This window comes from Pyrus communis, chromosome 11 (assembly GCF_963583255.1).
Source record: "Pyrus communis chromosome 11, drPyrComm1.1, whole genome shotgun sequence".
NCBI lineage: Eukaryota > Viridiplantae > Streptophyta > Magnoliopsida > Rosales > Rosaceae > Pyrus > Pyrus communis.
In genome coordinates, this window is record NC_084813.1 from 1,378,777 (window position 1) to 1,399,823 (window position 21,047).

Here is a 21,047-nt window from a genome sequence, read left to right on the forward strand (position 1 = left end):
CAAAGATAAAGATTATAAAAAAAAAATGTCAAAAATAAAGGGATGCATTGCATGCGAGTGTTTCTCCAGCTTCCAGAAGGGATTGATAATCATAACTTACCATTAATTGTTTTTATTTTTTTGAAGTTAAAAAAAAAGTTGATGCATTGCATGGAGGAAAAGTCGATCACGAAAACCAGCCACTCTAAAAAACTAATGTACTTGCTATCTTTTTATTTTGTTGTTTTGGGTCAACGTATTTGATGGGTGCGTTTTTCCTAAATTTTTTGCTCACCAACTTTAGTGATGGTAATATTTAGCATATTTTTTATTATCGTTAGATAAATTTAAAATTTTGACATTTGTACAGTGGATAAACACAATTCAAAATTTATACTCATCTAAATAGGTGGTGAGCATTGCCACCCTTTAGGGTAATGAGCAAAAATGCACCACCGTTAAATCTCTAGTTTAAATTTTAAGTTTTGTGTATTAAATTAAGAGTAGTGCTACATTTCTATTTGTATATTATGTGTATCATCTCTCTAATAAAAGTAGAATTCATCAACACATACGGTCTCGTGAGAAAATAATAATAAATGATGATATAAATATACAGTAAAAATAACAATTTTGTTAAAACAATTATATCAAACGAATATAACAGCAATCAATGATGTCATCTAAAAATTTAAAAAAACGAACAGTAATCAATGAAAGTGAGCGTCAGCAGTGAGCAAAGTGGCCCTCTGTATATACGACTGTAGAAATATTCAACTCTTGAGTTGTCTTGGAGAAAAAGTCGGTAAACAAGTATAAGACTAGTAAAGGTGGATATCCAATGCCCAAATTAAACCCACGTAAAGAAGAGAAGAAGAGAAAATGACTTCTGCAGTCGAATTGCTGCCCAAAGAATACGGCTATGTAGTCCTCGCCGTCGTTCTCTACACTTTTCTCAATTTCTGGATGGCCTTCCAAGTTGGCAGGGCCAGAAAAAGGTATGCATAAATCTTTTCCTCCTTTCCTTAGTCGAGTTCACTAAATTAGCGCGAGTTTAGTTTGAAACTCCTTTGTCGTATTTCAGATGAATTTAGTGTAGTTATTACATCGTTTGTCAAATTTATTGTTAATTGTTTGGAATTGAGTTGGTGAGTTGGCTAGAGCCGTGTAATCTGCATTTGTAGATAAGTTCGAATCTCCCTCTCGCAGTGTACATAAATTTAGCGTAATTATCTTTTCATTTGTCAAATTTATTATCACCTATTGTTAATTGTTTGAAATTGAGTTAGTTTAGTTGGCTAGAGGTGTATGATCTATCTCTGTAGCTATGTTCGAATCTCTCTCGTGTAAATGAATTTAGCGTAATTATTTCATCTTTATTTGTTTGAAATTGAATTAGTCGAATTGGTTAGAGCAGTGTGATTCACCTTTATAGCCTTTGTAGCTAAGTTCGAATCTCTCTCCCTTAGTTTCAGCATAATTACCATTATCGTTTGTCTAATTGATTATCGTTTATCGTCAATTAATTGGAAATGGTCACCACCGCCGCAGGTACAAGGTGCCATATCCGACCATGTATGCGTCGGAATCGGAGAGCAAAGATGCAAAAGTGTTCAACTGTGTGCAAAGAGGGCATCAGAACTCTCTGGAAATGATGCCTATGTTCTTTGTGCTTCTGGTATTGGGAGGTCTTAAGCATCCTTGCATCTCCGCCGCCCTTGGTTTCCTCTTCACTTTCACTCGCTATTTCTACTTCAAAGGCTACGCCACCGGTGACCCCATGAAGCGCCTCGCCATCGGGTATATATGCCCTCTTCTTTCCACCAATTTACAATCTTACCAATTCCTTTCGCTATTTTCACTAGCTAGTTTGATGATTTATCAATATTTGTAGTTTATCATTCGTATTTTAGAATAGTCATATGTAGATGTGGTAAGTCAATTTATTAGATTGCTATTGGATGTCGGCAAAGATCCGTTTAATTTGGAACTCAACAAAAAAATAAACTCATTTAATATAAAAGCATCTTGATATAAGGGTGCGATTAATAGTGATAATGATGTTTTAAGGTGAAAACAAATTAAATGGATCTTAATTAGTATCCATTATGAATTCGTCTCATTTTCATAATAGAGAAATGGAGATATCGAGAAATTTGAGATGGGTGTGTAGATGAACTATTAGTCCTCGTCTGTTAGAGGGGATTTATTTTGGAATTATTTACTATATTGAAGGTATTTTGAATGAAGAAATGGATGACAATTTTTTTTTATTTTGTCCAAGTTTAAAAGTTGTCTTTAAGTGTGAATAATCCTACAAAGTACATCCTCTCAATAAATTAGCGCGTGTATATGTATATATATGCAAAAAGAGATATGGATCTTTTTTCTCTAAAGCTATCAAATTAAATGATCTGGATCTTTGAAATTTAATCCAATGTTTAAAAATTATTATAACTTTTAAAAGTTTTTACTAACTTCTCTGTTTTTAACCGTTGGATTAAATTTCAAGGGTCCGGATCACTTGACTTAATGATTTTGAAGGAAGAGATCCGAAGAGAATCTATTTCCTATATATACAATTTTAAGCCATATTCTTTTGTTAATATCTACCTCGCATGATATTTTATGTTATAAGACTGTAAATATTGATCGATAATATATTCAGATTGATAAGATTTCAATTATCAATGACACAAATTTTTACGTGACCAGCACCATAACATGTCAGACTTAATTTACACTTTGTTATTGTAAAATGACAGGAAATACGGGTTCTTGGTTATATTCGGGCTTATAGGGTGCACAATTTCATTTGGGGTCAGTCTTCTTCTTCGAGGATAAAGAAAAAGCTGAACGAAGCTCTCATCTCAGACTCTCATGGCGGGGGAGGGCTTGCTTGCTTACTATTGCTGTCTCATATGCGCTGCTAAAAGGTCCTGCAGTTTTCCTTTTGTTTGTAGTGTTGGCTTTTGAATAACAAAGAAAGTGCAAGATATAGGAAGGACGGAGTGTGTCTTTTGCGTTTTGTAGACCTACTTTTGATGTTTTATGTATGCAAATGTTTAAGATATATGAGTTACATGATTTTCATATGGTTAAACATGAGGTTAATTTTATACCACTTAGGGTTCGTTTGGAAAGTGTTCTGTTAAAATGACCAAAATCACTTTTGATGGAAGTGTTTTTGGAATTAATCCTTACTAAAAATGCAAATGAATCCTGGAAAAATACTTGAAGTGCTTCCTACATAATGTTGTTGGAAGCCAAAAACAATTTCACCAAGAGTGTTTTTAAGTTATTTTAAAAACACTTTCAAACGAGTGCTTAGTTAGGAGAGTGGCCACTGTTTACTGTTTGCAGTTGAGTTCGAATCAGCCTCTCTAATGAGCAAGAATAGTTTATACCATGATCTTGTCAATAGTTTGTAACATGGCCAATCTAAAAATTCACGACCATCAAGTCCAACTGGTTTCTTTTTGGTGTCTTTATGAAAGACCAAATTTATTAAGAGAGACAAACATTAACATACAAGACCAAAGCAAGGCAATGGCCAGCAGGCCAGAACCAGAAACAAGAATTAAAAGAGACGAGCATAGAAAGAATTTGGTAGAAGTTGAAGGAACACAACAATTACCAATTAGTGGGGAATGGAAGATTATCTTTCTTCCGAGGCCGAGATGAAACCTGCACACCACTTTGACAAGTTGCCCCTTGCTACCTACCCTACTTCAACCTCTTTGATTCGATTGAGATATTTTGTCAAGTATCTTGTCTAAATAGTATTTATGTTCAAGAAGAATAACAAATGAACTTTTATCAATTTCATGTGTAGCAAAGGTGGTGAGGGGGGCAATTTCATATATTGGCTCCTATGTGGATCCGTCAATAGTCTCGTAAACGATTTGATCCAAGCACAATTGGTGCCAAACTCTATAACCCTAAGCGGTCGTGAAAGAATAAATGGGAATTTGGTGACATATCACACGGTTTGCAAATTTGGTCTTAAAAGTTTGTCTACCTAACATTACTCTTTTTTCTTAACCTAGGCGATTTTACATAACTAATAATCTATGAACATAAGGGGTGAGTTCCTAGGTCCATGTCATCGACAACCGAGCAATCAGGTGCATACGCATTGTCACGGAGTTGATAACTACCCCACCCTTCTATTACAAGCGACATTGGGGAAGCAAGGATGGAACCCGGGATGTTAGGTACGTGATATTAGTCATTTGAGTTACAATCCCACGACAAGTGTGCAATCCTGTTTCAACCTCTTCAAATTCATTCATTGTTTTAACCATTGTAGGGGGAAATCAATTTTTCTTTCTTTCAATTGAGAACTTCCTTTTCAATTGCATCAAAAATTGGTCCAGGAAAGTTGTGATTTTGGTGATCAAACTGATCTTCACCTGTATAGATAGAACTGCAAGAGATCATTTGTTCAATCTCTTTGACAGCCTCAACAGCAGTAGTAGCCGAAACCCTCTACGGGCACACTATTTTAGCCAACTTGCCGCATCCAAAACTTTGAGTTTAGCAAGCTTTGTTTTTGTTTATTCTTCAACTTTGTGCCGGTGAAGGTGGTGAGGAATTTCAGTTGCGTATATTCAATAAGGATGTAACAATAAATGGTATGAAAAATCCCGAATTATATATGCAAACAGTTGTACAGAGAAAAAGATATTACATTTCATTTGAATTACAATGAAACAAAAGCCTAAAAGTAGTTTTATTGGAAGTACTTCCAACTCTGGCCAAACAGGGCCTTACAAACAACCCAATAAACATAACAGGAGAAAAACATGTGAATCTGCGACTTTATTCAAACAACAAAAATCCACTCATCACTTCTTCAGGAGCAATGAACTGCATTGTGCCATTATCTTCGAAGCCCTGGTGATCGAATCGGTCATGTAGAAATTCTCAACTGCAATCCCAAATGGAGTGGTATCCACCTTTTGAGTGGACTCGGGCTTAATCGATAATGAAAAGGTAGCTGGCTCTCTCTCGTCTACTTGCAAAATGTTTGGTGCCACTGTCCTGATCCGGGATCGGATTGCCCCAAGCGTATCATATGGCAGCCGCACGCCTGCCACCTCAGATAGAGCCCGAATTATCTTCCAGTCATCCCTGGCATCACCGACAGTCGGAACTGCAGGTACTGTTTGCTGTGAGCACCCTTCAGTGTTTACGTATGTTCCTTCCTTTTCACTGAATGCTGCTGCAGGAAGGATGACGTTAGCACGATACACACCTCGGTCCCCATGATGCCCTTGATAAACCACAAATGCATCACTTGGAACCTTCTCCAAGTTGGTATCATCAGCGCCCATCAGGTAAACAAACTTTGCAGATTCGATGCTGTTTTCAGATTCTGGTACAAGCCCAAGGTCAAGTGCTGCAGCCTGGGCGGCTTTGAGAAGCAGTACGTTGAATCCATTCCAATCAGGCCTTACAACATTAGCGTATTTTCCAATGGCTTCAACAGCAGAAAAAATTGCATCCTTGTCCTTTCTCTCGTGAACCCCAGCACCAACAATGATGGCAGGGTTTTTAGCATTTGCGAGGACTGAGGAAAATGGGTGACGACGTTCAGCAATTTCTAGAAGTGTCTGAGGGCCTGTGCCGAGATGCTCGTGATTGTAGTTGAAATCAGCTGGAGGGCCAACGTACCCAACCTTGGCATGGTTAGCTTGCACCGTCTTCCGGATTCTAGCATTTACAATAGCAGCTTCTACCCTTGGCTGGTAAACATAATATGAAAGTATGAATTACTCTATGCGAATATACTTAAAAACACAATTAATCCACTCACGCATCCACAAGTCTTTAGCATGTCATACAAAAATGTAAGAGACAGGTGCAAATCACTTGCACTGGATTGCAGAAACTAAGATTAGATGGCTAGAAACATACCTGGGTACCAACCAATAGAAAAGCATCTGCTTTCTCAAGACCAGCAATGCTACTATTCAGAATATATCCGGATCGAAGATCAGCATCACGGTTCGAACCATTTGCTTCACACCAGACATTGTTTGACCCCATTTTATTTAAGAAGTCTTTCAGTGCCATCATAGACTCAGCATCAGATAGCTGACCAGCAACCCCAACGATCTCCTCTGGTTTAACTTGATGAGCCATCTCGGCAACTACAGCAAGGGCATCACGCCAGCTCACAGGCTTAAAGCGCCCATCAGCACCACGAATCATAGGGTCATTTAACCTCTGCCTCTTCAAACCATCATAACAGAATCGAGTCTTGTCTGATATCCATTCTTCATTTATGTCCTGCAAGCGGTGGTAAGCAAATATATTATACAAAGGAAGGATAACTATAAAAGGGTGGAGGACAACACCCACACATTTTAAACTTCAGTGTCTATTCATAATAGCCCCATTAAGTGGGAAAAGGCTTTGTTGTTGCCTATTCATAAGAGGTGCTAGTGCACTCAAGTAGATTGGCAAATTTTATGACGTGCATGTAATTTGATATCTCAATTGGTGTTAAAGAAGAATTAAAAAATATGGGCAACTTGCAGATTTATTAGCAGAAGGCAAAATTAAAACAAAATATATGGACTCAAGACGGTGGAGATAGATTTAAATAACTGAGACCAGATTGAAACATGACAGGTGCAGGCATTCAAGGTTAACACTAAGACCAAACTAGGATAAATTTCTTCACTCGGACTTAAGGTTAGGTTGCAATTAAAAGGTTTTGGGTAGTTCAAAGGTAGCTCTATTGAATTTATCAGGACTTAAGATTAGGTTGCAATTAAAATGTTACGGATAGTGTTCTTGCATTTATGGGTAAACAATTTAGGTATGCACAGTCCATCAAGTAACTTGTAGCAATTTAGTTGTATCAAACAATTTGTATCCTTAATAACCATAAAAAGTCCCTCAAAAAACTTTTTTTTAACGGAAACACTTGGGACAACTTTACTTATTATACATTTTTTATTTGAAGAAACACGTATTTGAGAAATTAAAAATGAGTACTATCAGCCCCTACATTGTATGCTAAAAATTTTCGTGTATGTAAGTTTTGAAGTTATGTTTAAGCATCTTTGGCATATATTAGTATTGCGGAAAAGAAAGCTAGTCTCAGCGATAATAATCATCAGCAGTAGTCTAACAAAAACTACCTCATTTAATCGTGGGACAATGCGCAAGACCTCTGGACCTCGGCTATCAATTCGAATGTTGGATCCAACAGCATCAGTAACATCAATGGTCTCTGTTCCCTTTAATTCCCAATTTCGGGCTTTAAAGGCAAATGGTTTTGAGGTTAGAGCTCCCACAGGACAGATATCTATCACATTTCCAGAAAGCTCACTTGTCATAAGTTTTTCAACATAAGTCCCAATTTCCTCTCCGCTGCCACGACCTAACATGCCAAGGTCCTGAACCCCAGCAACCTCTGTTGCAAATCTGACACACCTGTTCGATCAAAAGAGCTCTATACATCAGAAGCTTGTAACTACAATTAAAAAGATGAGTGCTATCCAAGCCAAGGTGAATGAGGTAACTGTTTTCTGATATATCAAAAACTCAATGCCTACATTTTCAATTGTCAAATATCAAAACCCTAGTATTATTACTGGAGAAAAGTGTATTTGAAGCATTGACCGCATGATAACAAAGAAGTAAAAACATACAACCCGAACCACTCCCATCAGACTTGGAAAGGTAACTTAGTACTCCAGGCATGATAATAGAAGTAAGGTGCTAAGAAATTGTATTATTAGGTTGTTAAACTTGATAACACATGATCATGGATATGGTCCAAACTTGGCTCAACAGGATTTCTAAAAAGCAGCACCATGAAAAACACAAGTAAAAAAAAAAAAAAAAAAAAAAAAAAAAAGATACTCCAAATGAACTAAATAAAGATTCTGATAAGACAAAGCCACATTTCAAAATTATGTTACTTACCAGGAAATGAAATAAATCGACAAAGCCTCACTTTTCTGTTTCAAATGCTGACTAACATATAGAATACAAAAGAGAACTCGAATATGCTTGAGACCAATTATGTCCTCATGGTTTCTAGAACAGTTGAAGTGAAGAAACTGGGGAGGACTCAACATCTTTTAGTTAAGGAAAAAACTATGTTGGATAAATTCTCTCAAACAAAGAAAGTTATCAATTTAAAAGGAACGTCTGGAGTTGCTTCACTAAAGCTACTTACAAATAGAATAATAAACCTCTCAGCATAAACTCACAGAGATATATTAAACCAGGCACACCACATGTGGTGATTGAGATGCAGAGGGCTACAAGTATCCCACTCATACACTTTATTCAAATGTAAAATTATTTTCAATTAGCAAACTATAGATAATTCAATTGAGGGAATTCATTTTCACCTGTTTCACAACAGCCAAACCAAGTAATATTTATAATCAGGTGACTAAACTCAAAGCGTATCAAATATGTGATGTATGGTTGTTACTTTGAAAACTTACTCTACCTAGAGGACACATCATGGACTACACAAAACACTAGGGATAGACTAACAACTCCCACTTTAGAGGTTAAAATGCGACAATACTTTGCATCACTAAATTCCACTAACACCGACAACAACAACAACAAAATCAAGCATTCAATAACTCATGCTTTTAACCAAGGCATGAAAGAATAATATAAGTGATTTTTTTACTATAAAATGATTATACTAAAAGAAAGTTTTACCAAAACATCATACAATTCACTAGAACTGTAGTGAATATGTGGTGTATAAGAAGAGGTAATGCTGGATTCTAACCTTGTACATTGAATACACCGAGTCATTACAGTCTTCACCAAAGGTCCAAGATTCTTATCAACTACAGATCTCTTAACCTCAGTGAAACGGCCGCGGTCAGATCCAAATGCCATAGACTGATCCTGCAGATCACATTCTCCTCCTTGATCGCAAATTGGACAATCCAAGGGATGATTCATCAGCAAAAACTCCATCACCCCTTCTCGAGCCTTCTTTGCTATTGGAGTATCAGTCTTAATTTTCATGCCTAAGAAGAAGCTTTTGTCAAAAGATCACAACTTTTTGCATAAAAAGATGAAACAAAATTAAATTCCACAGTAACCAAAACCAAAACATGTCATAGACAAACAATGCATTGCTCAATTAACAAAATATCATATCAAAATCAAAATGTTATTAAGCATTACAGAAAATCCTGGGCTGAAAAAAAAGGAAAGCATCATAATTCATACCTTTACCAAAGGAAAACGGAACGAAATCTACGTCCAACAAAAAACTACTATACAATGCATCGTCCAAATATTCAAAATTAAGGTTGGACAAATCATAAGCTACAAATTATGGGCCTTAATCATACTCATTCGAAACATGCCCAAATAGTAGAGCCAAAACCCAGAAAGAAAAGTCCCAAAATCGGAACTTTGAAGCTACAAACAGCTAATAGAAGCCGAAAATGGAGGATAGAGGGGAACCTAACCAGGCATGGCAGGCATGGCGCAGGAGGCGACCGGCTTCGGCGACTTCTCAACCTCAACAAGGCACATACGGCAATTACCGGCAATCGACAACCGGCTGTGGTAGCAGAATCTAGGGATATCAACGCCGGCGACCTCACAGGCCTGCAAAACAGTAAATCCCTTGGGGATTTTGACGGGGTATCCATCGACAAAGACTTCGATGGCATCTTCGGGATTCGGGAAGTGGACACGGGCCCCGCCCACAGGGGTCCGAGGAGGGAGATCTGCGGGGGGGTCGGGATGGGCCGCCGCCGCTGATTGATCGGCGTTCTGGAGCTCCGGCGTGGTTGAGACCGCTCTGTGGAAGGAGAAGAAGGGCCTAGGGTTCTGGAAGCCGAGGAGCCTTGACACTGTGGGCCTCATGGCCCTCGAAGCAAGCGATCCCAACCCCATTGCTGTCGATGATACCTCTCGCTTTCGATTTTGTTGTTTTCAGAAGCTCTGTGAGCCACGAAGAGTGAGAGAGAAGGTTGCGTTGCGTTGCGACATTGGAAGCGAAGGCTCTTCCCAAAAAAATGGAAGAAAGAAGAGGCCCATTTAAGGCCCATTTGTATTCTTGAGCCCAAGTGAGACACAAGTTTGGGGTGGGCCCAGCACGGTGACACGTCATCCCCCATTTTTTCGGTTTTGAGGGGAAGAAACACAGGCACGTGCGATGAAGGTGGATAGAACACCTGACGTTCAAACTTCGGATAGTCAATTCAACGAAAGGTGCGAATTGAACAAATATCAAAATTTTAGGGTGTGTTTTGAAGAAATGGAAACATATTGGCTGATTTTGTAATTAACTCTCGCATGGTGTGAATTGTAATTAGCCCCTACGAAAATTCAAAATTATAGAAATTTTCCATAGAAAGAGCCGCAAATTTGGAGGCAATCGGGGATGCTCTAACCTCTTATCTCAGTCCCCAAATTTGGTTGCTTGCAGTCGACGATGGTCTAGGGTTTCGGTGAGCAAGAGCAGTAGCTCAGCTGCGGAAGCACCATGGCCATGAAATTCCTTCTACTGCTTTTCTTGCTCAGCTTTCATCTTCGTCTCGCATTCTCTGGTAAGCGGTCTTTCTTCGAATTCCCTCTCTCTCTCTGTCTCTGCAGCTACTTCAATCTATTCAAATTTACACTAGCTTTTCGATGTCTTCGATTTTACTTGCACTATGTTTGGTTGCTTAGAATCACAAGGAGTAAAAATGGAAACTTATAACTTAATTCACATGAAATCAATTGCTATCAATGATATATATTTGAGTATCTCTCTAATTCTCATTTGGAATGCCACTGCGGTTTTCGAGTCTTTGCGTTTCTGGAGGATAGCGATAGCATCGGTACAAGTACAATTACAGGCATGTCATGAAGTGGTTCTTATTTTCAGCTTAAGAATTAGAAGGAGAATGAGGTTGAGGGATATGAAAATTTGGATGTCTCTCAATTCTCAAACAATAGAAATGGTCGTATATATTGGTATATTCTGCTAAATACATGGATGAATGAATCTGCTTTCGAAATGTGCATAATTTAGTAATTGTTATTATTGAATTTAATGCATGCTCATAATGCAATAACGATCAATAGTAATGGATGAATTCTTGTAATGGATTAAAAGCTAAGAATGCTATTTGAAGGTGTGCTACAGTTATTGTCGAATATACACTGTCGGTCTGTCAGTTACCTGAAACACTCCAAATTCACTGACAGAGTTCAATGATGGGTTTCTGTATTGATAAGCTACGCTACAGGATTTACGTATGTCGGGACTTTAAGACTTGAAATTAGGGTTTTGAAGTCTTATTGGCTGGAGAAAGCCTTGTTTTGGGATTGGAAATAGAGAGGACAAGGAAGAAAACTAGTACTTTTCGGGATGTTTAAACATTCCCCATGAGAATAGACACATAATTCGAGAAAGGTGGATGGGAAGGGTTTGACCAGAGTGGATATGTTTTATAGGTGCAAGGATTGCCAATTATGAAATCTTATCCTTCATTTTTGTGCATACAAAAGGATAGGGTAGTTGGCTGTGCTGCTGGACATGGATAACACACCATCTACCCTGCTACTTGAAGAAAACACGAAACTTATCTGTCTCTGATCATTTACTGATTGAATGTAACTATTTGAATTGAGTTTTTGACATCGTTGCATTCAAGAATCTGAGCGCTCATGCGAAATGTGCTGTCTTGTTTTTAACCGGTTCCACTTCCACGTACTGAATTGTTTTTAATTTATTGTGAGAGTCTCTCTCTCTCTCTCTCTCTCTCTCGTCTTTGTCAACAGTCTGCATTTCTTTTGCGTACCATAATTTGGAAAAATGATTTTACTAGGGGCAAGGATACTACCAAAGTTTTTAGGCTAGAAAATATGTATTACATAAATGTCTTTTACATTGTGCATGGCAAGTAGTTGTAGAACAGCATTTCAAACATCTTCTTTCGCTAAAATAGTAGACACAAGTGTAAATGATATTAAGGCCTTGTTTAGCATTTAGAAATGTTGATTCTCCGAGTCATCGTTACGGAAACCTTATCATGTGAATAATACTTTGTTTGCAAATTCTGTCTTACCTTTTCCTTTCTTGGGATACCTTTATAATCTATTTTATTTTGATTTCTTTTTCCGCTGTGCAACTTTGTATTGCCAATTTGGTTGGCTTGAATTATAACGTTATTATCTTTTGAAATTTTAGGACAGACAAGCAAGATGGAGTCAGTTCCTGATCTTCAGAGTTCAATGTATATGACACTTGATGGATATCCTTGTGTACGGCTACTCAATCTTTCTGGGGAGATTGGTTGTTCAAGTAAGTGCTACAGTAGTCTTTTGTATAGCTTATCTGTATAATTTTATATGTAACCAACCGTCCTTATAATTAACTGTCGGTGAATTCTCTTCTCTTTTTATTGCACTCCAAGATCCTGGAAGAGAGAAGGTTGTCGCTCCGATTATAAGATTGAACAATGCTACTGAGTTGTCTCAGTTATCTGCAGTTCTGTTGTCAGTTGATAAAATTCAAAGTTTTCTTGCCAGGTATTCCTATAAGCTTTCAATTTCATATATGCATTCATCTAACTTTTTTTGTGTGCTATTTGTATATTCTGTGCTTTGTTAGGGCTCTGATATTGTATGCTTTGAACAATGTTACACGGTAGTGTATCTAATATCTAGTGATGATTATTGAAGAAAAATATATTATTTTAAGAAACAAGATGGCAACATCAAGAAAAAGTTTGATTCAGCGGGAGAAGAAGAGACAAAAATTGGAAAAAAAGTCATTTGATTCGTCGATCCTCAAACAAAAGAAATAAGCAAAGTTCACACACCATGGTCATTTAGTTTTAGAGTTGGTCCAATGATTTCTGTTGCTTCCAAAGGTTATTGTTCTTTTCTATCCAAGCTGTAGCTACTGCACAAAACTAAAAAATTAAAAACTATGTAAACTTGTTTTTAGTTCATATTTTCAACTGAGATTTATGAAATATTTCCCTTTTTGCCGTCAAGTCTTTCATCTATCTATCCTCTCTTTCCTTAATTATAAAAAACAGGCCCATGTCAAAATGGTTAACAAATGGGCCCATATCAAAGGGCTACCAAATAGGCTCACATCAATTTCAAAAAGTCATTTCTATAATTCCAAATTCTAATATTGTCTGGTGTTCTAACAGATTGAAGTAAGTTAATTTTATCAAGAACTATAGTAATCTGTTTCAGTTTCAATTGTGAATTTGTGATAGAAATTAGTAATTTTTTTTCTGCTAAGTCTATTGCCGAATTAGTGTTTCATTTGGTAATCATACTAGGATTTAGTGCTTTTCTGATGATGTCTATTGCCGAATTAGTGTTTCATTTGGTAATCATACTAGGATTTAGTGCTTTTCTGATGATGTCCATGGTTCAACATGTATTGCTATGTTTTGGACTTGGTGGATTATATAAGTAGAAGGTTTCTGTACTGATGTTTCAATGTGTAATATATAACCAAAGGTTTAGATTGCGTAACAGCCTAGGATTTGATGGTTAATTTGAGGATGATGCTTGTAGTAATCTATTTTTTGTTTCTAATTTAATTCTTTGACCATGAAGAATTGCTTAGTTGTAAGTTATCTGCGTTGCAGAATATTGAATGATTCAAATTTTGCTAAAAATGTTGCCGGTGTCTTGGTTGAATCCAGACCTGAGCTGCAAAATCAGTTGAAAGGTAAAGATGCATTTATCTACTAGTCATTCTTTTTTGTGTTTACTTTTTTATTTTCATAGCAACGTTCCTAGAATTTTCATTGAATCAGGACTTGAGTACCGAAATGTTCAAAAATGTAAAGTTGCGATCATCTACTTGTCATTGTCTTTTTTTTTCTCTTTCAAGAAAGCTAATACGGGTTAAGTGTTAACCATAGGCATTCTTTATGGCATTGTTGACAGTGCTTCTTGTCTTGCGTGTAGGATTCTCTCCAGCTCAAAAGTTCCCACAATCTGAATTTGCTCCTTACACTAGCATCAACTATGAATGGAACCCAACTGTAAGTTCTTTTATAGTCTTTATTATTTACCTTTATATACGCTGCTAATGATTGAATGCTTGCTGCTAAAAAAATGTCTTAATGGATCAATAATTTGACAACGGATAATATATTGTACCCAAGCAAGTGTTTGATTTTCTTGAAAATGCAAGATGCTAGTTGATGATCAATTCCAAAGATAAAATATATCGTTTAAGGAGACCACGTACAAACTTAGCATTTAAAGATTTACTTTCTGTGTCGACTAAACTCTCGAGATTAGAGTTGATAAAATTAGAATCAGTGGATGTAAATTTTGACTTGTTTTTTTCCTCTGATAAATTGAGGCACCAATGTTTCAAATTTGCAGGGCTCTGGTATAATGTGGAACCCATATAACTTTCCTGTATTCTTACTCTCGCAGACTAGCACATTGACCATCCAGGAGGTAATGCAAGTTCTTAAAAGTTTCCAGTACCATATGTGGCCCTGGCTAAATGTCATACTATTTACTTTGATATGTGAGATGGCTTAACAGGCTAAAATGTTGAGTCCAATAGACATAATTGCTTATGGTTGTTCTCGTCACTTTGTTACTTTTCATAATATCACAAGTTGTACTATTGTTTGACCTAGATAATCTTTTAATCCCTGTTAAATCATAAGAGGAATTACTGTTTGACCTAGATTCATTGCCTTTTACATCTCTAATCTGAAGGAGTGCTTCATCTTCTCATTAAAAGATATAATGGTGTGAAAAATATAATTAGAATGCCATAGTAGATATTGTCCCAATTTGCAAAATGCCTCTTGGATATTAATCATATTATTTACCCAATAAAAGGGGTGCTTCTTGCATTCTTTATGAATTAAAAGGATGGCATCTTATTAGTTATGTTATTTATCAAAAATGCCTCCTGAACAATACCCTAAATATCACTTTACCCCCTGCTTTTGCAGTTGAATCACTTTCTCCTAGGAGTTTTACTTTGTTGTGCCTCACATTACCCCTGTTCGTCAACTTTTTCCATTGACTCATTAACTTTTAATTGTCAGATACTCAATATTTCATCAATATGTCATCCAGATATCATGTTGATATCATGGAGCAAAATTTAACAGGAGTGAAAGTCCAGGTTGGAAAGGAATTGCAAAGTGATAATTCCCTGATAGTTCAGGGGGCATTTTGATAGTTAAGCCTTTATTTTTATTTTATGTTTGTGCTATGAGCCACAAATGGAAGAGATGTCGGCTGAAACCAGGGTGTACGCTTCCACCCTATAGAAACTATGGGAAGTTAGTAAGATCTGAAGGTTAGTAAGGTCTGAAGGTTTTTTTCCCCGGTTTTTTGCAATATCCAGCACAACACAAATGTGAAACAAGCTGCCAATGCAACTTTCTGCAGCTGCCTATTGTTTCTGCTGCAGTCAGAGTGCAATTTCAAAAAGTTTTACCATTTAATCAAAATGTAATGAATTTGAAATTTTTTTTTTCTTTTTTCTAAAACTCTGTGTGCAATAATTGAAGTGGCTATGTTGGTAAAATTTGGGCTGTAAGTGTATCTAATGTAAGGTAAGTTCAATTAAGTTGATTTAAATTTACTAATATGAAAGTTGTTATAACACGTGCTAAGTAGTGTTTTTTAACTAAATTCAAGTATTACAATTCCCTAAAGTTTAATGCACAATTTCCGGGTTTTAACTTTTTTTTTTCTTTTTCCATTTGATTGTCACCCATACTCCCATCAATATTTCCCTACATCCATGCTATTGCCATGACTTTAGAGTTCTCAATGCTGTGTGCACTTGACCTTTTGATTACGTAGGGTCATTAAATTTCTGATTGATATAGTTAGTTGTGTTGTCACTTATGACTAGGCGGCCATAAAGAATCAGAAGAGCAAGAAATCTTATACTGATGATGTGGCTGAGTTTGATCTGGTAATGCAGGTATAATCTGTTATTTCAGCATAGTTTTTTTTCCTGCCGCATTTCGATGATTTTATCCCGTGAGTGTTTGCTTAACTTAATATCATTAAATGGCCTTTTATAACACGTTTGGCTTGGATCAGACAATGAAATCTGGGACTCGTGATTCCGAATCTTGTCTAAAGGAAAACACTTGCCTTCCCTTAGGTGGATACAGGTGAGTTTTCCTATTCTCATAATGAATAAACTCAAGTTATGAACCTGTCCGTTTGCAATTTATATAGTTGTGATGCTGGGGGTCTTTTGGTATGGAAACTGGTCAAGTATTGGTATTCAACCAACTTAACCTTTGATCTAAAAGATTTTTCTATAAAATTCATATGGAGGACACGCACACAAACAGAGAAGTATTGTCTTATAATTATCCCATTAATTATTTGGCATGACTTAAATTCTTACAATAAGGCATAAATCACAGCAAGGCAAATAGATTTGGATCTTTTGTGTCTTCTATTAGATGACTATATCTAGGCCTGAGGGCCCTGAAAACTATATGTAGTCACGTTTACCTGTTAAAAGCAAATTCGATTTTCTTTTCTTTTCTTAATTTTGTGTGAAGTGTAATTTTTGCGTCTTGATTATGAAGGGCAGTGTTTGGTCATCACTTCCCCCAATCAACATTTCATCACCAGAACACTCCAAGCCCATTATACTTGTACTGGCGTCAATGGATTCAGCTTCTTTTTTCCGTGATAAAGCACTCGGCGCCAACTCTCCTATATCTGTGAGTTCGTTTTATTTCTTTCTATTGTTTATGCTGCCTTGTATGAAATACTCAATCATACTTGCAACAATTTTTAGGGGCTGATTTCATTGCTGGCCGCAGTTGATGCACTTTCTCGTGCGGATGATCTGGATGGCTTCAATAAACAGGTGGGCTATAAGATGGATAATCTATGTGTAATACATTGTTGTCAGTTTGCTCATATTGAAAACCATGTTGGTTTGTTAGAGGGGCTTTTTATTTATGAATTTCCTCTCGGATTGAGTTTTGAGACCATTCTAGTATGCCTGATTGTCTTGCATCTCTGTACCAAGCTATATGTATATGTTTATATGTAGAAGCATGTTGTCTTGGTGGTCTTCTCTTGTATACTACCTCTATACTTGGCCTGTCCCCTCCTTTTCGTATCATGTCATTTTTTTATAAATGCATTGCATTTTAAGTTCTTGAGATGTATTTTTTTATGGGTTCACTTTATTCATCCTAAAAAAATGTTCTTAAATTTTGGTGACCAATGACAATGTATTGCTTCTGACTTCAGTGCATGTGGATATGTATTATTTGATGATCCTAATTTTTAAATTTTCAATGCAGCTTGTTTTCGCCGTTTTCACTGGAGAGGCCTGGGGCTATCTTGGTAGCAGGAGATTTTTGCTTGAACTTGATCTGCAGTCTAATGCTGTTAGTGGTCTTAATTACTCATTGATTGAGAAGGTACACTTCTGCTCGAGATGTTATGGAAGTAAACTATTATAATCTCAAAGGTCTGTTATTGTAAATATACTCAATCAGTTAAATGCTATACCCAGCCAGTCGCCTAAGCATTGCAAATTTACAAGTTACATGATCCTCCTGACCAGAATCTTCAAATGCATCAGTTATAGGGAGATATAAATTTCCATTCCTCCCTTTCTGTTCAGGGAGAATTCTTTTTTGTGTCATGTTAAAGATCCCTCCCCTTTTTCTCTCGCATTGTACTGAAACATACTGTGCTTCGTGTTGTGTAAATTTGAGTATTATGTTGGGTTATATGGTTGATTTTCATGTAATTTAGTTGGATCTTCAGCATAATGCATCAGTATTCCTTTCGAGGAGCCCACTAAATGGTAATTGGATGCTTGTCTGTAGGTTGTGGAAATTGGATCTGTTGGAAAGGGCCTCAACCAAGGAGCTAAGAACTTTTTCATTCATACAGCTGGGGTGAGAAAACTTGTTCCCTGCAATTCAAATTTTACGCACATACTATTAACTTCTGCAACTCTGCCTTGGAATTGTATCTTGCATATATAACTGCTTTCATATCTGGCACAAGTGAAATACTTTAAGTTATGTATGCTTGTGGAAGAAGTTGGGTGATAAGATTCCATGCGGTTTTCCCTGTGCATGTCTAAAATTCAGTCTCTATATCAGAATAGAAATACATGAACTTTTTGTTCTTGTCATTGGTCGATGATGGTTTACCCTTTCCACGTCTGATCTCCAATCATTCACGATTGACTAGATAATTGATGCAATGCAATAATATGCAAATTCTGAATTTTCCCTCTATGAAACCTACATTAGAAGAAGCTCTTGAGAAGATAACAGAAAGATCTCTCTTCTTTATTATCATTAAGTGCCTTCACATTTGGTGTGGTTACATTTATTCCAAATTTGCCTTCTGTGAAACCTACAGTAGAAGAAACTGTTGGGAAGATCACATAGAGACAATCTATATTATCATAAAGTGCCCCTCCATTCGGTATGGTTATATTTCTCAAGGTGTTATATGTAGGTTTCATCTTCCACAAATGAGACATTGGATGCTGTGAGTCGTGCCCAAGATTCAGTCAAGTCTGAAAACATTACAATCTCATCTGCAAATGCTTCAAATCCTGGGATACCTCCATCCTCCTTGATGACTTTTCTGAGAAAGGTATGTAACAGTGCTGTCCCTTACTCTATTCAGTTAATTTTTAATGTGGACTCCCTTCATCTACATGATTACATCAACAAAGAGCATGTAATGTTGTAGCTGGCCTAGGGTTTGATAGCCACACCTCTCCTGTAAAAAGTAGGTGCATAATTCATTAAAAAAAATGATGAATTTGTGAATTAAAAGAGAACTTTGGTTTGATAGCAACATAAACTACTCTTGTGCAACGTCCCCTTGAATTTATCCCTAGAGCATTCATCATCCGGAGGTATTGGATGTCTCATTCCATGTGGAAGTTTTATTTTATTGAACTCAGGAAGGATTAAATTTTTGTTTTTTTGTTTTTGGTAGCTTATGTTGTTCCTGGGCCGAATATTTATGCATTTTTTTCTTCTTTTATTTAGCTTTTTGTTCTGTTTGTAGATATTGAATGCTCAAGAATATAGAAATCGTTTTTCATTGTTGATTTCATGGAACTCTCAATAGCTCTTGTACTCTTAACAGAACTCTCTAACCTCTGGGGTTGTGTTGGAAGATTTTGATAATGTCTTCACCAACAAGTTCTACCACAGTCACCTTGATGATTTATGTGAGTTTATTTGTATTCTTTTGTTCTTTCTTGATTAATCATCTTGATGCTACATGGTGATCCAAAATCTCATTTGTTTCATTCATACTTTGAAACTTCACTGCAGCAAATATCAACTCATCATCCATTGCGGCAGCTGCTTCCCTTGTAGCACGCTCCCTTTACATTCTTGCAAGTGACACCAAAAATCTAAGCAGTTCTGCTCTGATGTCTATCAACGTGAATGCTTCACTAGTTGAAGAACTAGTGGGTTGCCTGGTAGACTGTGAGCCAGGTCTTTCTTGTGATCTGGTGAAAAGCTATATATCACCAGCCAATACCTGCCCGAGCCATTATGTTGGCGTTATACTTGATGAACCTTCCTCCACACCTGATCTGGGATACGTTGGTGACATTTCAAGGTTCGTTTGGAACTTCCTGGCCGAAAGAACTTCTATTCCGAAGGAAAATGCAAGCTCTGTTTGTACTCAAGACTGCAGTAATGATGGTGAAGTATGTATTAGAGCAGAAACAGAGGGAAAGGGTGTCTGTGTTGTCTCCACAACCAGGTACGTAACTAGAAATTGCAGATCCATTATAACAAGCATGCTTAATCAAATTGTGTTTAGAGTATGACGTGTTCAATGGAATAAACCGCACCTCATCATCCTGGTTAAGGGGTCTGACCTGCTTGCCAGGTCATATTGGTTGAAACTTCCATCACAAAATCCGGCTTTTGTTCAGGCCAACCTTATATTTGTCGACTGTTGGTCGTGGTCAATGTTTTTATTTCCTACTCTGCCAGCCTAACTAGCATGTGCATGTTTTCGGGCCTTTGCAACTGTCTAGCGACGTGTAGTAGAGTTTAAAGTCAAATAAAAGTTGCCAATCTGTATAATTTTTTTAATGCTTGTGCGTTGATCATGCAGATATGTTCCGGCATACTCAACACGGTTGAAATTTGAATCTGGTGGAACGTGGACTGTGTTGCCTCCGAATAACTCTGACCCCATGGGGCAGTTGGACGCTGTTTGGACAGAGAGCAACTGGGATGTGATCGGGCTTCGGGTCTACACTGTCCAAAATTCTTCTTTCGATCGTCTCGTCTTACTCGGGAGCATTGCCGTTACAGTCTTGGCTTACTTTGCAATAGTGATTTTCAAGGGCTGCGTGACGAAGGCTTTAAAACGCGATTGATAGAGTTGAAATTGCGTAGATCAGTGATATGTTTTGTTTTGTTGTTACAGTTGCATGCATGGAAATACTAGAGCATTGCCGTTACTGTAATACTGTTCAATGTCTCTTAAGATCTTGATATCTTCGCTTTTGAAAAAGTTTGTGCTCATTAAAAGTGCTTTTAAGATGGATAGTGCTTTTGCTGAAAGTATTGTGGATTCTAAGAGCCCTTGAAGTGTATTTTAGAATAAGCATCAGTCACGTACTTCTTATAGGAAACACTTCAAGTGTTTTTCTAGTATTCACGTACAGTTTTACTACAAATTGGTTTTAAAAATACTTTCATCAAAAACGCTTTTAATCATTTTTAAAGCACTTAACACACATTTTATCGCCGCACCGGGTATCAAACCTCCTCCAGCAACTGCAACCCCTTTTTTGTCTCAAGTAAGCATGGCTTGTCTTCTAAGTATATACACAACCTCGAAACCATTTCAGTATTACCATTAATTCGGAACGTGGCAACAATTACTGTTCGGACGCAGGGGTATTTTCCAACAAGCCCAAATTAGGAACGTGACACTATATGTCAAATAAAAATAAAACTCACTAATACAAGTAAAGTATTGGGGATCTCTTTTGAGGAGCTTCGCTCTTCTACGCATCAAAAGACAATAAAAAACGACTGAGATGT

The 21,047-nt window shown here is 37.0% G+C and overlaps 3 protein-coding genes across 4 annotated transcripts; 2 read left to right on the top strand and 1 right to left on the bottom strand.

Moving 5' to 3' along the window:
* The first annotated feature begins 800 nt into the window (after positions 1-800).
* On the top strand, positions 801-3,082 carry LOC137708660 (uncharacterized). Its single transcript, XM_068447782.1, has 3 exons — positions 801-977; positions 1,531-1,779; positions 2,745-3,082. Exons 1-3 carry the CDS (start codon positions 862-864, stop codon positions 2,821-2,823), a joined length of 444 nt encoding a protein of 147 aa, XP_068303883.1. The 5' UTR covers positions 801-861; the 3' UTR covers positions 2,824-3,082.
* Positions 3,083-4,604: 1,522 nt separating this feature from the next.
* LOC137707571 (NADH dehydrogenase [ubiquinone] iron-sulfur protein 1, mitochondrial-like) lies at positions 4,605-9,987 on the bottom strand. The gene is made up of 5 exons (XM_068446468.1): positions 9,459-9,987; positions 8,762-9,008; positions 7,137-7,431; positions 5,902-6,276; positions 4,605-5,729 (listed from the first exon to the last, which is right to left on the bottom strand). Exons 1-5 carry the CDS (start codon positions 9,889-9,891, stop codon positions 4,830-4,832), a joined length of 2,250 nt encoding a protein of 749 aa, XP_068302569.1. The 5' UTR covers positions 9,892-9,987; the 3' UTR covers positions 4,605-4,829.
* A 334-nt stretch (positions 9,988-10,321) lies between these two features.
* LOC137707697 (nicastrin) lies at positions 10,322-20,607 on the top strand. Of its 2 annotated transcripts, none has more exons than XM_068446601.1 (16): positions 10,322-10,547; positions 12,176-12,289; positions 12,402-12,516; positions 13,602-13,684; positions 13,927-14,003; positions 14,353-14,430; positions 15,860-15,931; positions 16,054-16,127; positions 16,562-16,694; positions 16,772-16,843; positions 17,289-17,408; positions 17,823-17,894; positions 18,469-18,609; positions 19,114-19,198; positions 19,305-19,746; positions 20,107-20,607. In XM_068446601.1, exons 1-16 carry the CDS (start codon positions 10,484-10,486, stop codon positions 20,372-20,374), a joined length of 2,010 nt encoding a protein of 669 aa, XP_068302702.1. In that variant the 5' UTR covers positions 10,322-10,483; the 3' UTR covers positions 20,375-20,607. The 2 variants fall into 2 exon arrangements, with proteins under 2 accessions (XP_068302702.1, XP_068302703.1); XM_068446602.1 differs by having other exon boundaries at positions 10,390-10,547; positions 12,181-12,289.
* The last annotated feature ends 440 nt before the right edge of the window (positions 20,608-21,047 follow it).

Coding starts and splice junctions, on each gene's coding strand:
- LOC137708660 (XM_068447782.1), top strand. CDS start 862: ATGACTTCTGCAGTCGAATTGCTGCCCAAAGAATACGGCTATGTAGTC. Junction 978..1,530: donor GTTGGCAGGGCCAGAAAAAG/GTATGCATAAAT, acceptor CCACCGCCGCAG/GTACAAGGTGCCATATCCGA. Junction 1,780..2,744: donor ATGAAGCGCCTCGCCATCGG/GTATATATGCCC, acceptor GTAAAATGACAG/GAAATACGGGTTCTTGGTTA.
- LOC137707571 (XM_068446468.1), bottom strand. CDS start 9,891: ATGGGGTTGGGATCGCTTGCTTCGAGGGCCATGAGGCCCACAGTGTCA. Junction 7,432..8,761: donor CGGTGTATTCAATGTACAAG/GTTAGAATCCAG, acceptor TTGATCGAACAG/GTGTGTCAGATTTGCAACAG. Junction 5,730..5,901: donor TTCTATTGGTTGGTACCCAG/GTATGTTTCTAG, acceptor TATGTTTACCAG/CCAAGGGTAGAAGCTGCTAT.
- LOC137707697 (XM_068446601.1), top strand. CDS start 10,484: ATGGCCATGAAATTCCTTCTACTGCTTTTCTTGCTCAGCTTTCATCTT. Junction 16,695..16,771: donor GCGCCAACTCTCCTATATCT/GTGAGTTCGTTT, acceptor AACAATTTTTAG/GGGCTGATTTCATTGCTGGC. Junction 18,610..19,113: donor TGATGACTTTTCTGAGAAAG/GTATGTAACAGT, acceptor TACTCTTAACAG/AACTCTCTAACCTCTGGGGT.